Here is a 19,946-nt window from a genome sequence, read left to right as displayed (position 1 = left end):
AATACACATTTAAAAAAGAAAAAAGAGGAAGCAGAAACAAATAATAATTTAGAAAGACTACATTAGCCAAAAAGAGAAGTCAGCTATTATATGGGTTTAATAGAAACAAATGAAATTAACTTATATTATTAAATTATACAGGTATACATGAAGATATAACGTGCGTGAATCTTTATGGATCAAATATTTGACCAAAGTATGAAAAGCAAAATCTATAATGAATAAAAAAATTTAAAGGAGAAATATTATGTGGGACATTTTAAACACATTTAGGTAGACAAATACATTTTAAAATAAAATATGAAACGGGGATCCTAATCCAGGATCTACCTTTCTATGAACCCTGTAAAATAAGATGCAAATTTTGTTTATATGTGTCTATGTGTATTTTGTGAGTAAGAGTTCCCCACATATTAAAATAGGTTAAGAAGTCCTGGTATTAGGGACTTGAACAGCAGGTGCAAGGAATTTTACCTGTTCTGCATGCATTGTTCTCTCAGTACATCTTCACAGCAACACCGAGAGGTAAATACCATTGTTACCCTTAGTTTACAGATAAGGAGTCTGAGGCTTAGAAAAGTTAAATAACTTCATCAAAATCACAAAATCTGTGAATGGGGGAGCTGATCCGACTCCCAAGTCTTCATGCTTAACCGCTATTTCTTTTTTTTTGTAGCATCATTGTGTAATTCTAGTTAATTCAGCTACTCAAGACACACACACACACACATACACACACACACACACACCTCAAACAAAAACAATAAATGAGTTTATAAATCCAGAAAAATCACCAATGAGTGGAAATCAGGGATCTGGTTATTCAAATTGAGTTATAATAAAAGACGATCTCAAAAATATTAACTAATTTCATTTATGAATATAAAGTTTAAATTTTTAGAACAGTAATTTAAAAAAATAATATTAGTGTAATGCCACCAATCGTGGTTTGTCATTGGAATATAAAGGGGACCCAATATTCTAAAAACTATTATCGATACATATCTTTTAATAGATTTAATAATAAAATAATTCTTTAATCAAATGTGAAAAGGTATTTGATAAATCTCAACATCATTTTCTATGAAAAAAAGCTAAAATAGTTCCTTGGAAGATTTTATTAAAACCAAGAATGCACATTTTGCTAATTGAGTAGTGTAAGTATTTTTGTGAAAAACAGGAACAACATGAGGGTTCAATTTCTTATTTTAAAATATTGTGTTAGCATGTCTTGTCTTTCTAATAAGACATGATCTAATAAAAAATAGTTCAGGAAGCTCAATCAAATACAGGACAAATATTACCCCACCCCCAAATCCCACTTGCATCCCAGTATATCAGTAATTGCTTTCCAAACCATAAAATGAAAAAGAAACTGAAATACAGCATGTCTAAGAAATTAGTCTAGTAATGTGCAGAAGTTATATTAAATATGCTTCCAATTTTCAAGGGAGGCATAAAACTTGAATAACTGGAAAGATATGTTTACAAATAGGAAGATTACTTATAAATGCCAATTGTTCTGAAATTATTTCACAAACTCTGAAATTGCAATTAAAATTTCAGAACATTTTCACCAGAAGTTGGTAAAACACATTGACATTTCATTTGGGAAAATAAATTGGAAGGACTATCATAGACGATTTTGCTGAAAAAGATCAAGAAAATGCGGAAGATCTAGCTGTCAGATTAATAGAATCTATTACAAAACAGCAGTAGATCAAAAGAATATAGTGGTAGCACTGAAATAAAACTCTAAACAATGAAATAGAATAGAAATTCTAGAGAATATCCTAATATAGGATTAGCAAATACTGTTTTTCCCTATTTCAGGCCAAATGTCTCACTTATTTATTGTGGCAGGCATTTTCATGTCAGGTCAAAATGCCATCCCATAAGCTGGTTTTTTCTTTTTTTTTTTTCACTTGAAAATTTTATTGAGGTATTTGTAAATTCACATGCTATTGTAAGAACTACTAGACCTCTTATACACTCCACCCTACTTTCCCCAATGGTAACAGTCTCCAAAAGCTGTAGTTCAATACCTTCACTAGAATATTGACATTGATTCAATCCACTGGTCCTGTTCAGATTGCCCCAGTTTTACTTGTGCTATGCTCGTGTGTGTGTGTGTGTGTGTGTGTGTGTGTGTGTGTGTGTGGTTCATCACCCATGGAGGCTCACGTATCTCCCACTACTGTCAAAATCTTGAACAGCTCAGAACCCTTTAAACCCATAACCATTCCATTACTCAGACACATACAAAAAAACATTCAAAGGGTTAAACATGGCTCTGGAAACGGAGCATTTTCAATAAGGATTATCTGTCTCAAGGGTGAGCAAACATGTTCTGTGATGGTCCAGAAAGCAAAAAAGGCTTTGCTGGCCTCTGTCTGCCCATCTCCTCCACTGTAATGCAAAAGCCACTGTAAGCAATACATGAAGGAATGGGCGTGGTTGTTTCCCACCAAAGCTTCATTTATAAACCCTGAAATTTGACCTTCCTAAAATATTTGCATGTTATCCAATATTCCTCTTTTGAGTTTTTGCCCCAACAATATAAAAAATGTGGAAAAAAAAAACCACATTGTCTCTAAGGATGTACAAAAATAGGAGCTGCAAAAACATGGGCCAAAGTTTGTTGAATTCAGGTCTGTGTAATGGAATTGTGATGTACAAATTAAATTAGTTTATAAATAAAAACAACTATTATAAACTAAAGAGTAACAAAAATCAAATAACAAAAAGCTAGAAGATATTGAATATAACATTAAAGTGAAATGTAGAATTTATTTTTTATCAGCTATCATACAAAAAAATTTAAAAGACTATCTATGACTATAAAATCAATTCTAAAAAGTCAAAAGAGGATAAAATTTTTAAAAAATCATGAGTCACCTACCAAATATATACCACCACTAAAATCCAAATAAACTGGCAAAGAAGATGAGAGAGTTCCCACATATAGAAAATAAATACATAAACATATAGAAAATATTGAGTATTGCTTGTATTGAAAGTAATACAAATTAAAATAACAATGAGATAACATTTTGAACCTATTATGTCAGTAAAATAGAAAAAAGTCAGAATGTATGTAAATCTTTTAGGAGACTAGGCTTTAAACAGCATTTATTATTTGTGCATTTCTTCTGGACAACAATTGACAGTATTTATTGAACGCTCGAAGAGGGATCATCCCATTTTCATGAGTTCTGGTTTAGAGGAAGCAGATGCCAAAACAAGACTTAGAGGTGCAAGAGGTTTCCAAGAGAAGGAGAGAAGGAAGGGAGAAGAAAGGGAGAGAGGAAAGAGGCTTGGACTGCAGGAAGTTCCAAGGACGGTTTGGCCAGGCAGATGGGGGTTCCTCACGCCAAGTCACCCACTGGAGTTGTTTGTCCCACCATGCTGGGTCATCAGTGGGAAGAGTCCGCAGATGGGTGGCCTCAGCAAAGGTCCTGGTGGGTCTGCCCTGTGGACCTAATGGCTCTGCTGACCAATCAGGATCCCCACCCAGCACCAGGGCCTTTTCATGGCTGTCTGCCATCTCAATCGGTAACCTCCCTCACAGAAGGGTATTTCAAAGAAGTATTTCAGAGAAGATATAGTCTTTCACGTACAAAAATGATCATCATCATCTTGGTAAAATATAGTTTAGAAAGTTTTAAAATCAGGGACTATTATACTGCTGTTAAAATGAAAATGTGACTACATGGAAGACAAAATGCCAAAATGAAAACGATGACAGAAAATTGAGTGTGCCGTGTGCTTATGATTCTGCAATAATTAGTGGTAACACAGTAGTTATCCATGTAATACAGAAAGATTGAAAAAGAACACAACAAAGAAATAACAGTTGCTGAGTTAGGATGGTGGAATTTGGAGTCATTTTTTCATTTTTTTATTTGTCATAGTTGTGATTTTTCTCTATTACATTTTAAAGATACTCATTCAAGGAAATAAGAAAGAATTAGCTTACGATACCTGGAGTTTATGGACAGGATCATGGCTTGATGACTTAAGATGCTTATGTATGCATCCCATAGCTTGGGAGCCGTATGCTCCTGTAAGTACCAGGAAAAGAGAAGAATCCATAACAGACCTGTGAGACTCATCACATATGTGTACTTCTCTCTTTTACAGAGACTACAGCGACCATATTGGGCCGGAATATAAACCCAAGAGTTCACAGAAGTATTGAGACCAGACAAACTGTAAGTTAAGCCCCACGACACTACATGCTGTCCTTTTACAGCCAACCACTGTGCATGTATAATTAGCATTTTCAGATAAAATTTGTGAGGAATGCTTTTTACCGGGTGCCCTTCTGTACATCACGGTGAAACTGTGAAGTGCGATCTGCTCAGGGTGGAGTCTACCTATAAAAATACCCGCGGCGTGACTTACGCCAACCTCGCTGAAGTCTAAACTCTATAGAATGAGAGTCACATACAGATCAAGGACAGCTGTTTAATAAAACTATGTCAGCTTCTCCATGAGCACCAATGGGATTCCATCCAGAATTCCCGGTTCTGTATTCAAGAAACTGGAGAACTCGAGAAAACCTAATAGCAGAACCTCTCTTTTCTTCTGTGCCCCCCACTCGTGTTCATTTGAGCCTCTGTTGCAATGTCACTGTCTGTCATAGTCGTTGGTGCTGTTGATAGAAATTCTGAGTCTCTCCTTCTGAAATAGACCCAAGTTCTCTTTCAGGTACTGCTGTGTAATACTGTTTCTCAGGGGATTTACTTCCCCTAACGCACAGGCAATGCCTACCCCAGGATACTGGTCACCCTGCAAAGGCCGTCTGTTTGCTCAGCGCTGCCCGTCTCACTCCAGCATCGCGTGCCCTGTGGCATCTATGTTCTGCCCCTCTGGGATGTGCCAGCCACCTCGATGGATAGAGCCAGATGCCCGTCCATGCAGTCCCTGTAATGGACTGCATGTGTGTCCCCTCAAAAAGCATATGTTTAAGCCTAGCTAACCCCCAGTGTGTTGGTGTGTGTGTGTGGGGTGGTTGGGAGGTAGTTAGGGTTGGATGAGGTCAGGAGGGCGGAGCCCCCTTGATGGCATTTGTGCCTTTATAAGAAGAGATGAGAGAGAGCTTGCTTTCAGTCTCTCTCCCCCATATGAAGATGCGAGAAGGTCCTGTCTGAACCCCCAGAGGGGCGGACGCTCCCCAGACACTGAATTTTCTGAATTTTCCATACTCTGACCTTGGGCTTCCCAGCTTCCAGGACTGTGAGAAACAGATTTCTGTTGCTCAAGCCCCCTAGTCTGTGGTATCTTGTTAAACCATCCCGAACTGACTAAGACAGTCAGATAAACTTCCTGACTGGGGTCTGAACCAAAACATGGTATTTCCCTGCTAAGCATTAGCATCCCATCGTGACCTCCCAGGGACACAGCATGTGGTCCAACCCCTCTGCCCCCGGGCCGTGCTCAGACTGCATGGTGGCAGAGAACTCATTCTCCTTTCTCGAAAATGTTTGTATTCGTACCTACCAGTGATTCTTAACGACAGCAAACATGATTTTACTTAATCGTGAAAGGATAATTCTTTGCTAAGTTGCTTATTAGCATAAAGCATGTTATTATTAATAATAGAACATGAAACCTTCCATAAGGCAGACAACTCTCACTGTCACCTGGAACTATAGTGGTGATTTGTCTATTTTGAACTAAGACATTTTTGTCCTTGTCGCCATTTTCATTCAATTTGGCCAGAAATTTCCTAGTCCCCATTTCTCTGGGCCGTGACTATCTGAACATTCTGTCTCTGTATAAGCAAGTTCTCTGGGGCTATTGCCTCAGTGGCAACTTTTCTGGGGGATCAGGTTTTTACTGGGCTTAGAGTCCTTGGACATCAGTTTGTGACACTTCAAAGCTAAATCACTGGCTCTCAAGCTTGGCAGTGTATTAAGGGGCTGAAACATACTGATTTTTGATTCCTAGGCCACACCTCCAGCGATGTGGATTTAATAGGTCTGTATTCAAGACTAGATATCAGTGTTAATAAATAAAAAGCCTTTCCGGCGATTCTGATGTGCAGCCAAGATTGAGAGGCACTGTTTAAGTGAACTATTTCCACTCAGTCCTGGAGCTTCCTGGCACAGCAGCCCGTGGTCATTGAGTTGATCTGCAGTTAACATGGACCTCTGCTCCACCCGTGTGAGCTAGCTTCTCTTCTTCATGGAGCCAAATCGGTCGCTCCACGTCCATCACCAGGTTATTGCTCTGCTCCATTACTTTCACATCACGTCTTTTGTTGATTCCCTGGTTTTGCAGCATCTCCCTTCCTTGCCGTCGGCATGCTGTCACTTGTGCCATATCATAGCTAATGTTTATCTAACGCGAAAAGCCAGCACACACGTTGATAAGCCATCAGGGTTGCCAGCGTAGGTAAACTGGTTCTCCAGTGACGTCATTCTAAGAAGTTATAGGACTTAGCCAGAAATGTCAGCTGTTTTCTCCAGTTAGACTTTTTGTGATTGTTCAGAATATGTACCACGCTCACCAGGGTGCCTAGAAATTCTTCAATACATCAGCTGGGCCGTACGATCATCATTCTGGCTTTAATTTCTATTCTGGGGCGAAGTTCTCTTTTATCTCATTTTCAGTTGCTATGGATTTTCATTTGAAACCCACAGGAAATGATAAAATGGTCTCAATCCTGGGAATCTGGCCTTTGTAATATATTTCCTAATGCTGGGTACAAGGACCAGTGTGGTGGACCTTAAGCTTCCGTGTTTATTATTTTGGCTTTTTTCTATAAGCTGATTGTCTGCTTTTCATATATATCGTATATCAATGGCATTTTTGTTCAATGCCTGTTGTCATTGTTGGCCAGAAAAATTGGAGCCGTGCCAATTTGCCTAGTTCTTTAAGTCTCAGGTGTGTCAAATCATGTGCATCTAATGTGTGTTTCTGATGCCACCTTAGCTTGGGGGGAATGGGATTATCATAATAATCGTCATTCAGAGGGAATTTGAATTCTCTTCTAGGAATTCCCAAAGAATTCTGGGAATACTCACAGGGAACCGTGGACTTGGTCCTCTAGAATGTTCCCTGAGTCTGCACCTTTTCCTTCATCTCTAGATCACCAGAATATCTCCTTTCTCTGACAACAGCCACATATCACACGGTGGGGACAGATGGGGCATCTGAACTGAGGGCATGTACATCCAGTGCCCTCCCTCTTAGGCTTCCCGTGTGTGCTGGCGCCTTCCTGAGGTAGGGAAGCTGCTGCTGCTGCTGCTGCTGCTTTCACGTCCCCACCAACCTGGCCAAGGCCCGATGTTGAGAGAGCCGAAGGCTACACCCCGAAGGAAGCCATCCAAAGATAGTTAACTTATTTTCCACGACTGCAGAAGCCACCAGAGCCCACGTAACCACACTGTGCACTCTCCGTATTAATTCTTCCAGTTGTGCTTGTTCTTATAGCACCAATTTAGGTACAAAGACATAGTTGGACCCGGCAATGAAACTTAGATTATCTACAGAAGCGTCTCTTTGAATGAACTTCTAAAGCATTATATCCTATTTAGTTAAACATTGAAAGAAGTGATGCACACACACACACACATGCAGAGTACAGAAGGGTGAACAGTGGACAGAATCCCTACATCTTCCCACCACTTCCAGCTCCCAGGCCCTCATTCCCATCCTAGAGTCTGCTGTTGTGGCTGGTTTCTTGTGCATCCTTCCAGAGAGAGAGAGACCCAGATACAGGAATGTTAATGACACTCTTTTGGCTGCGAAGAGTAGAAAATAATCCTGTGTTGTTGTTTGTTTGTTTGTTTGTTTGTCTGTTTTCTGTAACTGCTGCCACCGTGCTCTGGCCGTCCCTTGTCTGCCAACCTCTGTAGATTATTTTCCCTAGACATCTGTCCCCCTTCTGGACCTCTAAGTCGGATGACAAGAACTTTCCATCTCCTTGGGTTATTAACGCAACTTCACCATTATTATTAATACTGAAGCCTGTGTATTTAAAATCTTCAACCTTGCAATCCATTCCCAGGGCAGGCAAGATTCTTGGTTTTAGGGTTGACGTCGTATAGCTTGGTGCTTATCTCGGTGTCTCTGGAACCAGACTCCATAAGTTCACATCCTGTCTCTGCCACTTAGCAGTTGTACGATCACGGGAAGGTCACCCCCTGTCTCAGTTTCCTCATTTGCCAAGTGAGAATCAGGGTGGTCCTTACCCTATAGAGCTGTTGTGAGGATTAAATGAATTATTCATTTAAAGCACTCACAGCATGCCTAATATGTTATAAATGCCGTATAAACGTTACCTGTTTTTATTATTATTGGAGTGGGAAAGGGGCTTCCCTCTCTCACAGCTCTGCTCATCCTTATTTCTCTGGGGTTGTGGTTGTGAACTGGGAATATATATATATTAATATATATATATTTGGTCTGCCCTCAGCATGACTTTCTGTCTGCTTCCTGTTGGTTGTTACTTCTGACATCGTTTGGTGGGAAGAATTCCCACTGGGATGATGGAAGGAAGGATATGAGGCGGTTGTAACAGACCAGTCAGGAGAAGGGGGGGGTTGGCAATAGGGGGAGGGGTCAAAACTTTCATCCTTTTGAATTGGTGTTGAAGTTCATTTCCAGGGGCACGTGAGGGTGAGCAAGAACATGACTGCAGGGAAACAAAGCTAAAATCAAACTACCATTTTTTTTTTCACTTTCATCCACACACATATATTTTAAACATTAATTATTACAGCCTTATAATGGAGAAAGTGAACAAGTTATTTTTTTTCCCCCCAAGAGATTTCAGTTACATTAATGTCCTTAAAAAGTATTACTTACCATGTGGTGCCATTTCACAATGGACTGCCCAATCTGCAGAGCAGTTACTAGTCAGGGAGAAGAAAGAGACTATTTAAAAGAGAATTCACTTAATCTCTTATCACTGAGGGGGACATATCCTAAACTCTGAAACTAGTATGACCTTGATGGCAAAGCCCAACACAAAATACACACACACACACACACACACACACACACTACAGACAAGTTCATTATTAATATTACTGAACAACACTTAAAAATATCAGCAAACAGGATACAGAACCACATTAAAAGAATAATGAACTATTTCCCAAGTGGTAGTTATTTGGAATACACAAGGATGGTTCAATAAAAGAAAAACCTACAATAGAATTCTCAATGTAAATTGCTAAACAAAAGAAAATTCATATACTTTTTTATTGAGAAAAAATATTCTGATGAAGTTTTGAATCTATTTTATTGACAACAGTTCTTAATAAAATAGATAAGTAGTTAATTTCTTAATGTGATATGTAAATGCAAAAGCCAGAACCAGATGTAATAAGAAAATAATTAAAAGAATTCTGATTAAAGAACAAGACAAAGATCACCATCATTACTACTATTATTTGCCATTTTTGGATAGTCCATCCACTACTATTAGAAAATAGAAAGAAATAAAATATATTAAAATGAGAAAAGAAAAGTCTAAAATATTTTTGAATTACTTACTTCATGAGATAGAATGAATGCCTTGTAAATTTCTCTGTGTTATCAAAATTATTTAATTAGAATTGGAGTCATCAATTACCGATATGTTTGATAAAATTCCCTTATCAAACCTTCAGGACCTGCTATGTTTTTTTTTGTTTATTTGATGAGGTAGCCCTTTAATGGTTATTTTTATTTCTTCCATTTTAATTACTCTGTTTAGATTTCTATGTCTTTTGTAACTATTTTTTAAAAATAATTTTTAAAGTTTGGGGGATAATTTTAGATTTACAGGAAAGTTGCAAAGATAAAACAGAGTTCTCATACACCCCCCTCACCCAATTTCACCTAATGTTAATATATGACATAATCATAGCACATTTGTCAAAACAAGAAATTAATATCGCTACAATCTTATTAACTAAACTATAGGCTTTATTTGGGTTTCATTCATTTTTCTACTAATGTCCTTTACCTGTGCAGGATCAAATCCAGAATTCCACATTGAATTTAATTATCATGTCTCCTGAATTTTCTCTGATCTATAGGTGTTTTGCAATCTGTCCTTGTTGGTGACATTGACAGTCAGGTATTTTCTAGACTATTCCTCAATTTGCATTTATCTGGTGTTCGTTTGTTTGTTTTTTTACCCTCGGATTAGACTGGGAATACAGGATTTTGGAAAGAATGTCACAGAAGGGAAGAGTCCTTATCATGAGAAAGTATCAGATTTTGAATTTATCCGTTAGTCCTACTATTTTTCTCTTATCAAATTCAAGAATTCAGCTTCGTCTTTAATGTATGCCTCCTTCTTTCTGTCTTCCTTGAATTTATTTTGTTCCTTTTCTCACTTTGTTTTGGATATTTGATTCAGTTAGTGTCATTCTTTCTGCTTTATTATTCTAAGTAGTTAAGGTTGTGGAGTTTTCTCTGTGCCTCATTTTGGCTATATGCTATGGGTTCTAATATGTAGCATTATCAGTGTTCTGTAATCTCTGTATTAATTTCCTCTGACTCAAGAATTGTTTAAAATAGAAGACTTTAGATGGAAAATAGAAGAGTTTTTAAAATTTGTTTCAGAAGTTCATTATTACTTCCTCCCTTACCTTTTATTTTTGCATTGTGATCAGAGACTATTTTTGTGATTTCTACATTTTGGGATTTATAGAGAAATTTCTAGCCTAACATATGGGTTTATCCTTTATGAATGTATCTTTTTGTGGGCATTAGGAAAAAAAGATATGTTCTTCGTTTTCATGGACAGAGATTGATATATGGGTCTCTGTCATACATACACACACACACACACACACACACACACACACACACACACTTACCTGTGTCTCTATTACATCTTGAGTATCTTGAGCTCCTATGTATTTCATGACCCTTTGATATCATGCTGACAGGGGTGAATAAAAGTCTTCTACTAATGCTGCAAAAGAGTATTTTGTATTAGTACATTAGTACTAGTAATGTTCCTATAGTTTTGTTTTGCTTTATTAATTTTGATGCTTCTATGTTACATGGCATGTAGATCATGTTAATTTTCTATTGCTGTGTTACAAATCACCACAAACTTAGTGGCTTAAAAAAACCCCATTTATTATTTGACAGTTTCTGTAGGTCAGAAGGTCAGGCTCTGTTTAGGATTTTAAATAAATAGGATTCAGTATTAGTGCACATGGCTGGAATCAATTTGTCATTACAGACTGCTGCCATGTGAGGGTCAGGATCCTCTCCCAAGGTCATTTAGGTTATTGGCAAAATTCAGTTAAAAATTTCACAGGAGTAAATAGATCCATGAAGAAATTTTAGGACACATCTAGAATTTCCCCCAGTACAATTTTTGCTATTCTGTGTTTTTACATGTGTATGATTTATTTTAATAAATAAATAGTGACCAACTTTTTTATATTGATGTTTAAACTACTATTTAGTCTCAATAACTTTTCACTACCTGAGGAATTTTTCTGTTTTCTGACTCCTTAAAATCCAGCTTCATTGAGGAAAATGAAATGTCTTCTGAAGGGTAGTTCAATTTTAGAGCTTAAGTGCTGGGGGTGACACCACACATTGGTGGCTGTCACCTTATGGGTGGGTTAGACTGCCATCCGTTAACATAAGTACTCAAGATGTCTACAAGTTAGGCGGGATGTAGTCCGATGGTGAAAAAGAAAATAGACATGAAGTTGGGAGATTAATTAACAAAGATAAACTCTTTGGTAAGAACTTTAGAGGCGAGCCCATGGTGTGGTAAATTCTAAGATATCCATCCTTCTTTCTTTTAACAGAACAAAAACTAAGAAAAGTAGTCAAGGCTAGAAAGAAAACAGGCTTTTGACTGACTGAAGGATGAATAGGAGAAAAATCACTTACTTGTGTGTAACTTTTCTGTAATCGTTGGCAAGGCATGGCTGTGAAGGGAATCTCAAATATTTTCACCTCTTAGCCGAAGGTAAAATACTCTGTCAACCAAAGGAATCCTTTGAGGTGTTGTCACTTGTCATGGCAACCATAGATTTCAAAGATTCCATTCTGGAATGGATGTCGTTCCTGCCTAGAAAGTACTGACATGCCCAGGTAGCTGCAAAACCTCTTACTAAACTTCTGGTTTGTGTGTTACCAGCACTGAAACGTAGTTCGGCAAACCAATCGCAGATGGGCAAGGTTAGGAATAGCAAATTCACCAAACAGCAAAACTGAATGATCAATAAATATTAAAGGATGTTTCGTCTCCCTTGGAATCATGGAAATACAACTACTGAAATACCATTTTGCTACTAGATTTCTCTCTGTCTTTGTGTTTCTCTATTCCTCCATTTTTTATTAATTTTATAGTAAATAGAAATTTCTAGTGGACCATTTTAATTTCCATTTTGAAAACAATCGAAATCTACATTAACTGATGAATGGATAAACAGAATGTGCCATATCCGTACAATGGAATATTATTCAGCCATGGAAAGGAATGAAGTTCTCATACATGCCACAACATGGATGCATTTTGAAAACATTGTAGTAAGAGAATGAAAGTAGTCACAAAAGGCAGTATATTGTGTGATTCCATTTATATGAAATGTCCAGAATAGGCAAATCCATGGAGGCAGAAAGTAGATAAGTGGCATCCAGGTGTTGAAGGCGAAGAAGGACACAGGGAGTGACTGCAGTTGAGCACAGGGTTTCTTTTGGGGTTGATGAAAATGTTCTAAAATTAGTGCCGATATTTATACAAGCCTGTAAATATATTTAAAACTACTAAAATGTACACTTTAAAAGGGTGAATTTTATGGAATGGGAATTATATCTTATAAAAAGAATGCTGTCTCCTAGTGCACAAATTGTATGAGTATTTCTTAGTCTGTGGACTTACAACTGGAAATTCTGGGTTGTAGGTTTTCAATCTTGACAAATTGCTCTACAAAATAGTTCTATCCATTTATACTTTCTTCAGTGGGATGAGAAAGTTTCAGTTTCTTTTCACCTTTGCCAATATTTGAATTTCATCCATTATTAAACTCTTGTATATTTTTAGCTAGTATTTTATTTTTGCTATTTTGTTTCTTTTACTATATATCTTTGAATTATTTACTTAGTCATTGCCCAGCGGATTACAATTAAAACTTTAGCCTGGCACGGCCGGTTAGCTCAGTTGGTTAGAGCGCGGTGCTCTTAACAGCAAGGTTGCCGGTTCGATCCCCACATGGGCCACGAGCTGTGCCCTCCACAACCACATTGAAACAACTACTTGACTTGGAGCTGGATGGGTCCTGGAAAAACACACTTAAATAAAAAATTCAAAAAAAGAAGTTAAAAAAACCCCCAAACTTTAGTGTAAAACAATGTAGTTTGACTTAATACCAACTTAATTTCAATAGTATGTAAAAACTTTTTTCTAATATTGTTTATTCCGTCCCTCTCCTTTGTGATATTATTATAATAAATATTATACATATACACATAATATGTATACATTTTTACATTATAATATCATTAACTCAGTTTTATAATTACTATATACGCTTACCTTTTAAATCTGACAGGAGAATACAACAAAGATACATTTCTACTGCTTTTTATATTTATTTATGTGGTTAACTTTACTGAAGTTTTGTCTTTGTGTATATTTGAATTACTGTCTAATACCCTATCATTTCAGCCTTAAGCAATATTTTTAGCATTTCTTGCAGGGCAGAGATGATAGCAAAATTTTCCCTTATTTTTTGTTTGTGAATGTTTTAATTTTTTTCTTATTTTTTGAGGCATAATTTTTTGAAGGATAACCAGATAGAGAAATCTTGGTTGACATCTTTTTTCTTTTGTTGTGTTTTCCCACTACTTTCGGGCCTCCATTGTTTTTGATGATAAATCACCTGTTAATGTTATGACAATACGTTGTATGATGAGTTACTTTTCACTTGTTCCTTTAAAATTTTTCTCTTTATCTTTAGACATGCTACTTGATGTTCTTTGAGCTTCTTGTAGGTGTAGGTTAGGGTTTCTTCTTTTTGTTTTTTTAATCCAATTCAGGAAGTTTTTGGTTATTATTTTTACAAATATTATTTCTGCTTCTTTCTCTCCTCTCCTTATATGACTCATATTAGGCATATTTTGATGATGTCCCACAAATCCCTAAGGATCTGTTTAGTTCTCCTCATTCTTTTTTATTTCTGTTTTTTAGACTGGATAACATAAATTGACTTACTGTTAAGTTTGCTGATTTTTCCTTCTGCTGTTGAGCCCCTCTAGTATACTTTTCACTCCAGAATTTCTATTTGGTTATATTGTTTAATTTCTGTTTCTTTTTTGATATTCTCTATTTGGTGAGAGAGACATTGTTTTTATACTTTTCTTTAGTGCTTTAAAGACATGGTTTCCTTTAGTTCTTTCACTATATTTGTAATAGTTTATTAAAAGTCTTTGTCTAGTAAGTACAACATCTGGTTTCATCTGGGACAGTTTCTGTTGATTGCTTTTTCTCCCTGTATATGGACCATGCCTTACTTTTTCTCTGCATGTGTCATAATTTTCATTAAAATCTAAATATGTAAAATAATATAATATGGCAGCTCTGGAAATCATATTGCCCCCTTTCCTCAGAGTTCATTGCTATGCTTGTTATTGTTGATGATGGTTTTATTTTGCGAATATACTGACTTTACTGGACTAGTTCTATAAGGTTATATTCTTTATCACATGTGACCACTGAATTCTCTGTTCAGTTAGCTATTGATAAGACAGATTTCCTTAAAGGCTTTGAACTGATAAGTCTTCCAGTTTTGCTAAGGGAATCTCTGTGTGTGTGTGTGTGTGTGTGTGTGTGTGTGTGTGTGTGTGTCGTGGAATGGTTTCTACACTTCCAGCAATTTATAACACTGCATTAGTCTTTGTTTCCTAATTGCAAAGAATTTCAAGGGTACCCAGAGGTGAGAGATTAAAACCTTTTCAGGTCTTTTCTTGGCATGTGCAGACCCCCGTACATGTGCATGACTTCTAGATTTCCAGGAATATGTCAGAGTTTTCAAAGCCCGCTGTGGGCCTCTTATTCCCCCAATTTTTGCTTTTAAGATTTTGGACAGCTTCTTGTTTGCTCCAACCTCAGGCAGCTGCAGTGTGAAACAGTTGCCACTGCTGCGTTTTGACAAATTCTCTCGGAATAGAGCTGTTTGCACTGGAAGAGTTTTGAGTCAAGTAAAGTAAAAACAAGACCTGTGAATGGTACTTTTTCAGGGAGATAACAGGCAAATCAGATAGTGATAGTTCCCTGGAGAACTTGGGGCGCGTTATAAATCTATTCTGCCCTCTTTAGCAATGGCTAGGCTGCTGAGTTTCACAGGTACTATTGGTTTTTAGCCTTTTTTTTTTTTTTTTTGAATAAACGCTCCTTAGATGATTGCAAGCCTTTGGTTAATTCCCCGAGTCCTGAAAAAGTTGATTTTGACAATTTTGCCAGTGTTCTCATTGCTTTTATGGCAGAACAAATTTTTAGAGATTCTACTCCACCATTACAAAAGTACTAGTACAGCATTGTTTTTAATAGGAAAAAGTTATTGGAATAAAGTCTTACAGTAAGTGAATGGACAAATAAATTGTAATCTTTTTATATAGTGGAACTCGGCATTTAAAATAATGAGCTAAGATTATATACCTACGCATGAATAGCAATAAAAAACAAATTATAGAATGATGCCTACAGTACAATAATATTTATATAAATAAAACACACACTGAATAATATTTTCGATGAGTGCTTATGTAGAGAGCAAATTATTTTTTACAAAGCATGGGCTGGGAGAATAAATACCATGTGCATAAGAGTGATAGGGGAATAGCATTGGAATGCAGGGGAAAAGACCAGCTTTTTATTTTATTAAAGAAAGTATGGACATATGAGTGTTTGCTATATTATTTTTGTGCTTTTCTCTATTTAAAACTCAGGAAGAAAGAAGAAAGTCATATTGGATTGAGTTCTGTTCTCTGGGAATTCATTTGACTCTGTCCAATTTTTTATAATCTATGGGTGGAGAGAAAACAAAAGGCAAGAGTAAGATAAATAACTGCTTAACCACAATTGGGCCTATTATAAAATGATCTTGAAATGGATTTCAAATCTGGAATGTCAAATTCTGGTTTTCATTTTGCTTTTAAGTAATCACAAGTTCAAACCAGACAGAAAAAAATGTGAATCATTGGCTTCTTCCTCTCTAAATATCTGCATAGTGTGTCTCTACTCCAGCCAGGGCAAGAAACTTTTGACATTGTTTCTCCTCCCCACAGTCTTGGTTTGTAATTCCTCTATAGCTTCCAAAGGAGGGAAAGGGAGCTGTTTTACAATTATAACCACTTGAAAGAACATAGCACCTCTTTTCCAGAGATTTCTGACATCCCATCAATGATGTGGGAGCACACATATTAATTCTGTTTCATAAGTAGGAAGTGGGAGAATCTGAATGGTCGTGATACAAAATCATTTTTCTCACATGACTATGTAACAAGTGTAAAGATGAACAACAAACCCAACCCTAGCCCCTCTTGGCCCGTTCCTTACTTAACCAGAGAAAGCTTCAAAGCTGAACAGTGTTCTTATTACAACATGGAGCCACTAGGTGTCACTAAAGATAAAACTTGTAGACATTAGAGGTTAACACTAGGAAAGCATAAAAGGCAAGTGAAATTCACCATGTTAATGGAGAAAACGGAAATTTCCACCTTTAGGTGACACAATGGAAAGTGGCCGTTCTCCAGCCCATTACCTCCAGAAAGGGTTTCAGACCCTGTCTGTCTGTATGTGGACCCATTGGGTTGGCATCAGCTTTTAGCAAAAAAAAAAAAAAAAAAAAAACACGAAAACTAAATGAGCTCACAAAACTCAAGACCTATGTTATGGGATGGATGGCTCTGTTAACAAAATGGTGTTAAGATTCCAAGCCTCAAGTGCTGGAGTCCCTCCTGGGAATTGTGTCTAAAATTTCAACAGCTGCCCCCAGGAGGGAGTGAGTCAAATAAACGGAATTCTCTTTAGACAAGGAGAATTTAGATAAGGTGTTTTTTTCAAATCTATTTCTAGTGTTTGCTGTGATTTTCTTTCTGTTCTGTGTCTTTATTCTGAAAACCATAACTGGCAAATGGTATGAATTCAATATATATTTTTTTGATGAATAGTATAAATCAAGGGGAGGAAACCAACATTTATTTAGTGCCTTTTTATGCCTTGTTCTCCACTGCTTTTTTACATTAAATATATATATATAATCTTTGCACACACACATAAAACCTGTGAGGTAGTAATTGTACCCATTACTTTGTACAAGCAATACTCATGGGATATAATCACAAATGATTTACTTTTACTTCTCATTATCTCTTTCAACTTTGTTCAATAGGAAAGCTCTTTCTGCTCTTGGATAAAACCATCTGGAGCACACCTATGACATGTCTGATCTTTCATCACTGCTAAAAAGTCCTGTAATCACTTTAAGTAGAACTATCGCAATTTAGTGATTAAAACTGTCCAAGTTCATGCAATAGCACAGTTTTTTTTTTACTCAAAATCACAGCTTCTCCTCCTCCAAGCTAGGGCTGTTGGCGATCTGGCATTCTCCAGAATGGGGTAAAGTATGGTTTTCCCCATTTTCTTACTCAGCTCATCCCCGACTCCCTAAAGTGGGCGAGAGAAAATATTAGGTTGGTGCAAAAGTAATTGCGGTGTTTGCAATTATTTTTATCCCCTTAAATCATGATTACGTTTGCACCAACCTAATAGAAACAAAGAAGAGATGAGGCGAGCAGTAAAATTTCTTTCTTAGAATAGTGCCTTTGAGATATTCAGAAGTCCCTACTAGAAACACTGGATTGCACTTCTTCTGGCTGCTCATTCTTCCTCGAGTTTTTCATATTCTTTCATTTTCTTTAGTGTCCTTTTAACATTTTTCTTCATACGTCTTTCTTTAATTACATACTGGGGCATGTTCTCATTCTTCTGTCGTGATAGAATTCCCAATTTTTAGCTGAGTACATGGCTGCTTGGAATAAGGGTTACATTTCCCAGCATTCCTTGCCAGGGTCCCATGTGCAGATTCCTGGAACCATTTTTCAATGGAGAGAGAGGCTTGCTCTGTTTTCCCTTTTCTCTTTCCCATTGGCTGCAGCCAAGACATGATCATCGCAGACTGGATGATGGATGGGCCTTGATAATCCTGAAACTGACCGGGCAACCTTCTGCAATCACCTCTGGACTTTATTCATACACAACGATAAATAAACTTTTAATCTCCTGCTTTAAGTCTTTATCTCTTGCAGACAAATGAGATCCTACCTGATGGACATACAGAACAGCATGAGCTTTAACGTTAGGAAAGCTTTTACTAACAAATACAATCAAGACTGGAAAAATCGGCTTTATTCATGCAAATGGATTTTTATCACCTTGCATACGTGACACCGTATGAGGTTTGGGATTAAGAGAAGCCCACGAAGGTGACATCAGGGAGGTCTTGCCCGTAGGAGTTCACTCCCACCCCTTTCTTGTCCTTCCTGTACACGCTGGGGCTGATTTCTTCTCCTCCAACATTTCGTAGCTGCTGTTTCTCTCTTCTCTCAGGGAGCACGCCTCCCGTCTTCTTTTGCTTATCAAAGCGCGCCTTCCCAGCAGGTCTGTGCAGAGCTCTATGTGGGGATGTCATTTAGTGCTGTCATTTAGTGCTGCGGAGAACCCGCCTTTGGACCCGCCTGCAACATAATTCTGATCCATTAAGAGCTGTGCAAGGGTTTACACTCTGTGACACAACAATCGCACTTGAAGAGACAAGAGAGAGAGAGAGAGAGAGGAAAATAGAGATAGAGAGACTCATTCAAAATTTTGTTTACAAAGACATTTATCACTTATATTGTGAACACACTATCACTTATAAGTATTACTTATACTGTGAACACAGAAACAATGCAAGAATCAACAAAAGAAAAATGGTTACCTCAATTGTGAGGCACACCTCAAATTAAATAATATTATACAGCTGTTAAAATTATGTTTAGAGAATTTTCAAAGATGGGGAAACTACAGTGCAATTTTTACTAAATCAAATCAGAATGCAAAACTATGAACATCATGAATCTAATTACATAGACATTAAAGAAAATATGAGACAAAAAATAGCTTCCCATATACAACAAAATTAACGGATGCTTAATATACATAATTTGGAACATACAGGAATGGAAGGATAAGACAATGGGAACTAACCCGAGAGGTTAGTGAAGCCATCGGGACTCAGCCTGGACCCAAAGAACCCAAAGATTTTGGGAAACAATAAACCATTGTTTTAAGCTACTAAATTTTGTTGTGATTTGTTACATCACAAAAGCTCACTGCTACACTTAGTTACTGAAACCCAGGGAGCAACTGTTCTTCTCTCCATTATTATAATATTTGGGAAAGGAAGAATCCGACTTTCCTTCCATAAGAGGAATGAAACAAGTGAACCAGCAGGCAAAGGATACACACACCCCGCCATTCCCCATCACCCACACCTTTACCTCCAGAAAAGCAGACTTTATCACGATGGATGGAAACTTCTTCCTGTAAACTTTGAGTGGTAACAGAATCCCATACAGCCCCAGTGAGAGCCTGGTGATCAAAGCTCATTAGAGCCTCCGTCCGTCGTGAAGGTTGCCTGCCTCCCATGGCTTCATGAGCTGTTCTTGCAAGACCGTAGGTGCCCCTTTAGTTTGTGTAATGGGAAGAAAGCCTGGCCCTTAGTTAATTGAATTAATAAAGTCACACTTCAGGGTGGACGAAAGCATCTGAGTAGCAAATACTTTTTGTCAGGTGCCTGAAAAGGAAAAGCAGGGAATTCAAACGAGTGTTGGAAAAACAGGTTGTCATTTCTTGGCAACACATTCCAATTCTTTCTTAAGGACCTTGGGTGGAAAATTTTCCCACCCTTTATTTTTCAGCT

At 37.3% G+C, this 19,946-nt stretch overlaps 1 protein-coding gene across 1 annotated transcript in view; it reads right to left on the bottom strand.

The window, feature by feature from the left end:
* MROH9 (maestro heat like repeat family member 9) overlaps positions 1-19,696 on the bottom strand; it is a 54,706-nt gene extending 35,010 nt beyond the window's left edge. The window contains exons 1-4 of the mRNA XM_033092676.1: positions 19,525-19,696; positions 10,830-10,927; positions 8,821-8,867; positions 3,985-4,064 (exon numbers count right to left, since the gene is read on the bottom strand). Of these exons, the coding sequence (XP_032948567.1) occupies positions 3,985-4,064; positions 8,821-8,867; positions 10,830-10,893 (191 nt within the window). The 5' untranslated portion in view covers positions 10,894-10,927; positions 19,525-19,696. The remainder of the gene's footprint in view (positions 1-3,984; positions 4,065-8,820; positions 8,868-10,829; positions 10,928-19,524) is intronic.
* Positions 19,697-19,946: the final 250 nt, after the last annotated feature.

The sequence above is a fragment of the Rhinolophus ferrumequinum genome, chromosome 22 (genome assembly GCF_004115265.2).
Source record: "Rhinolophus ferrumequinum isolate MPI-CBG mRhiFer1 chromosome 22, mRhiFer1_v1.p, whole genome shotgun sequence".
Classification (NCBI taxonomy): Eukaryota; Metazoa; Chordata; class Mammalia; order Chiroptera; family Rhinolophidae; genus Rhinolophus; species Rhinolophus ferrumequinum.
Note: the sequence above shows the minus strand (reverse complement) of the source record. Positions and strands in the feature narration are given on the sequence as shown.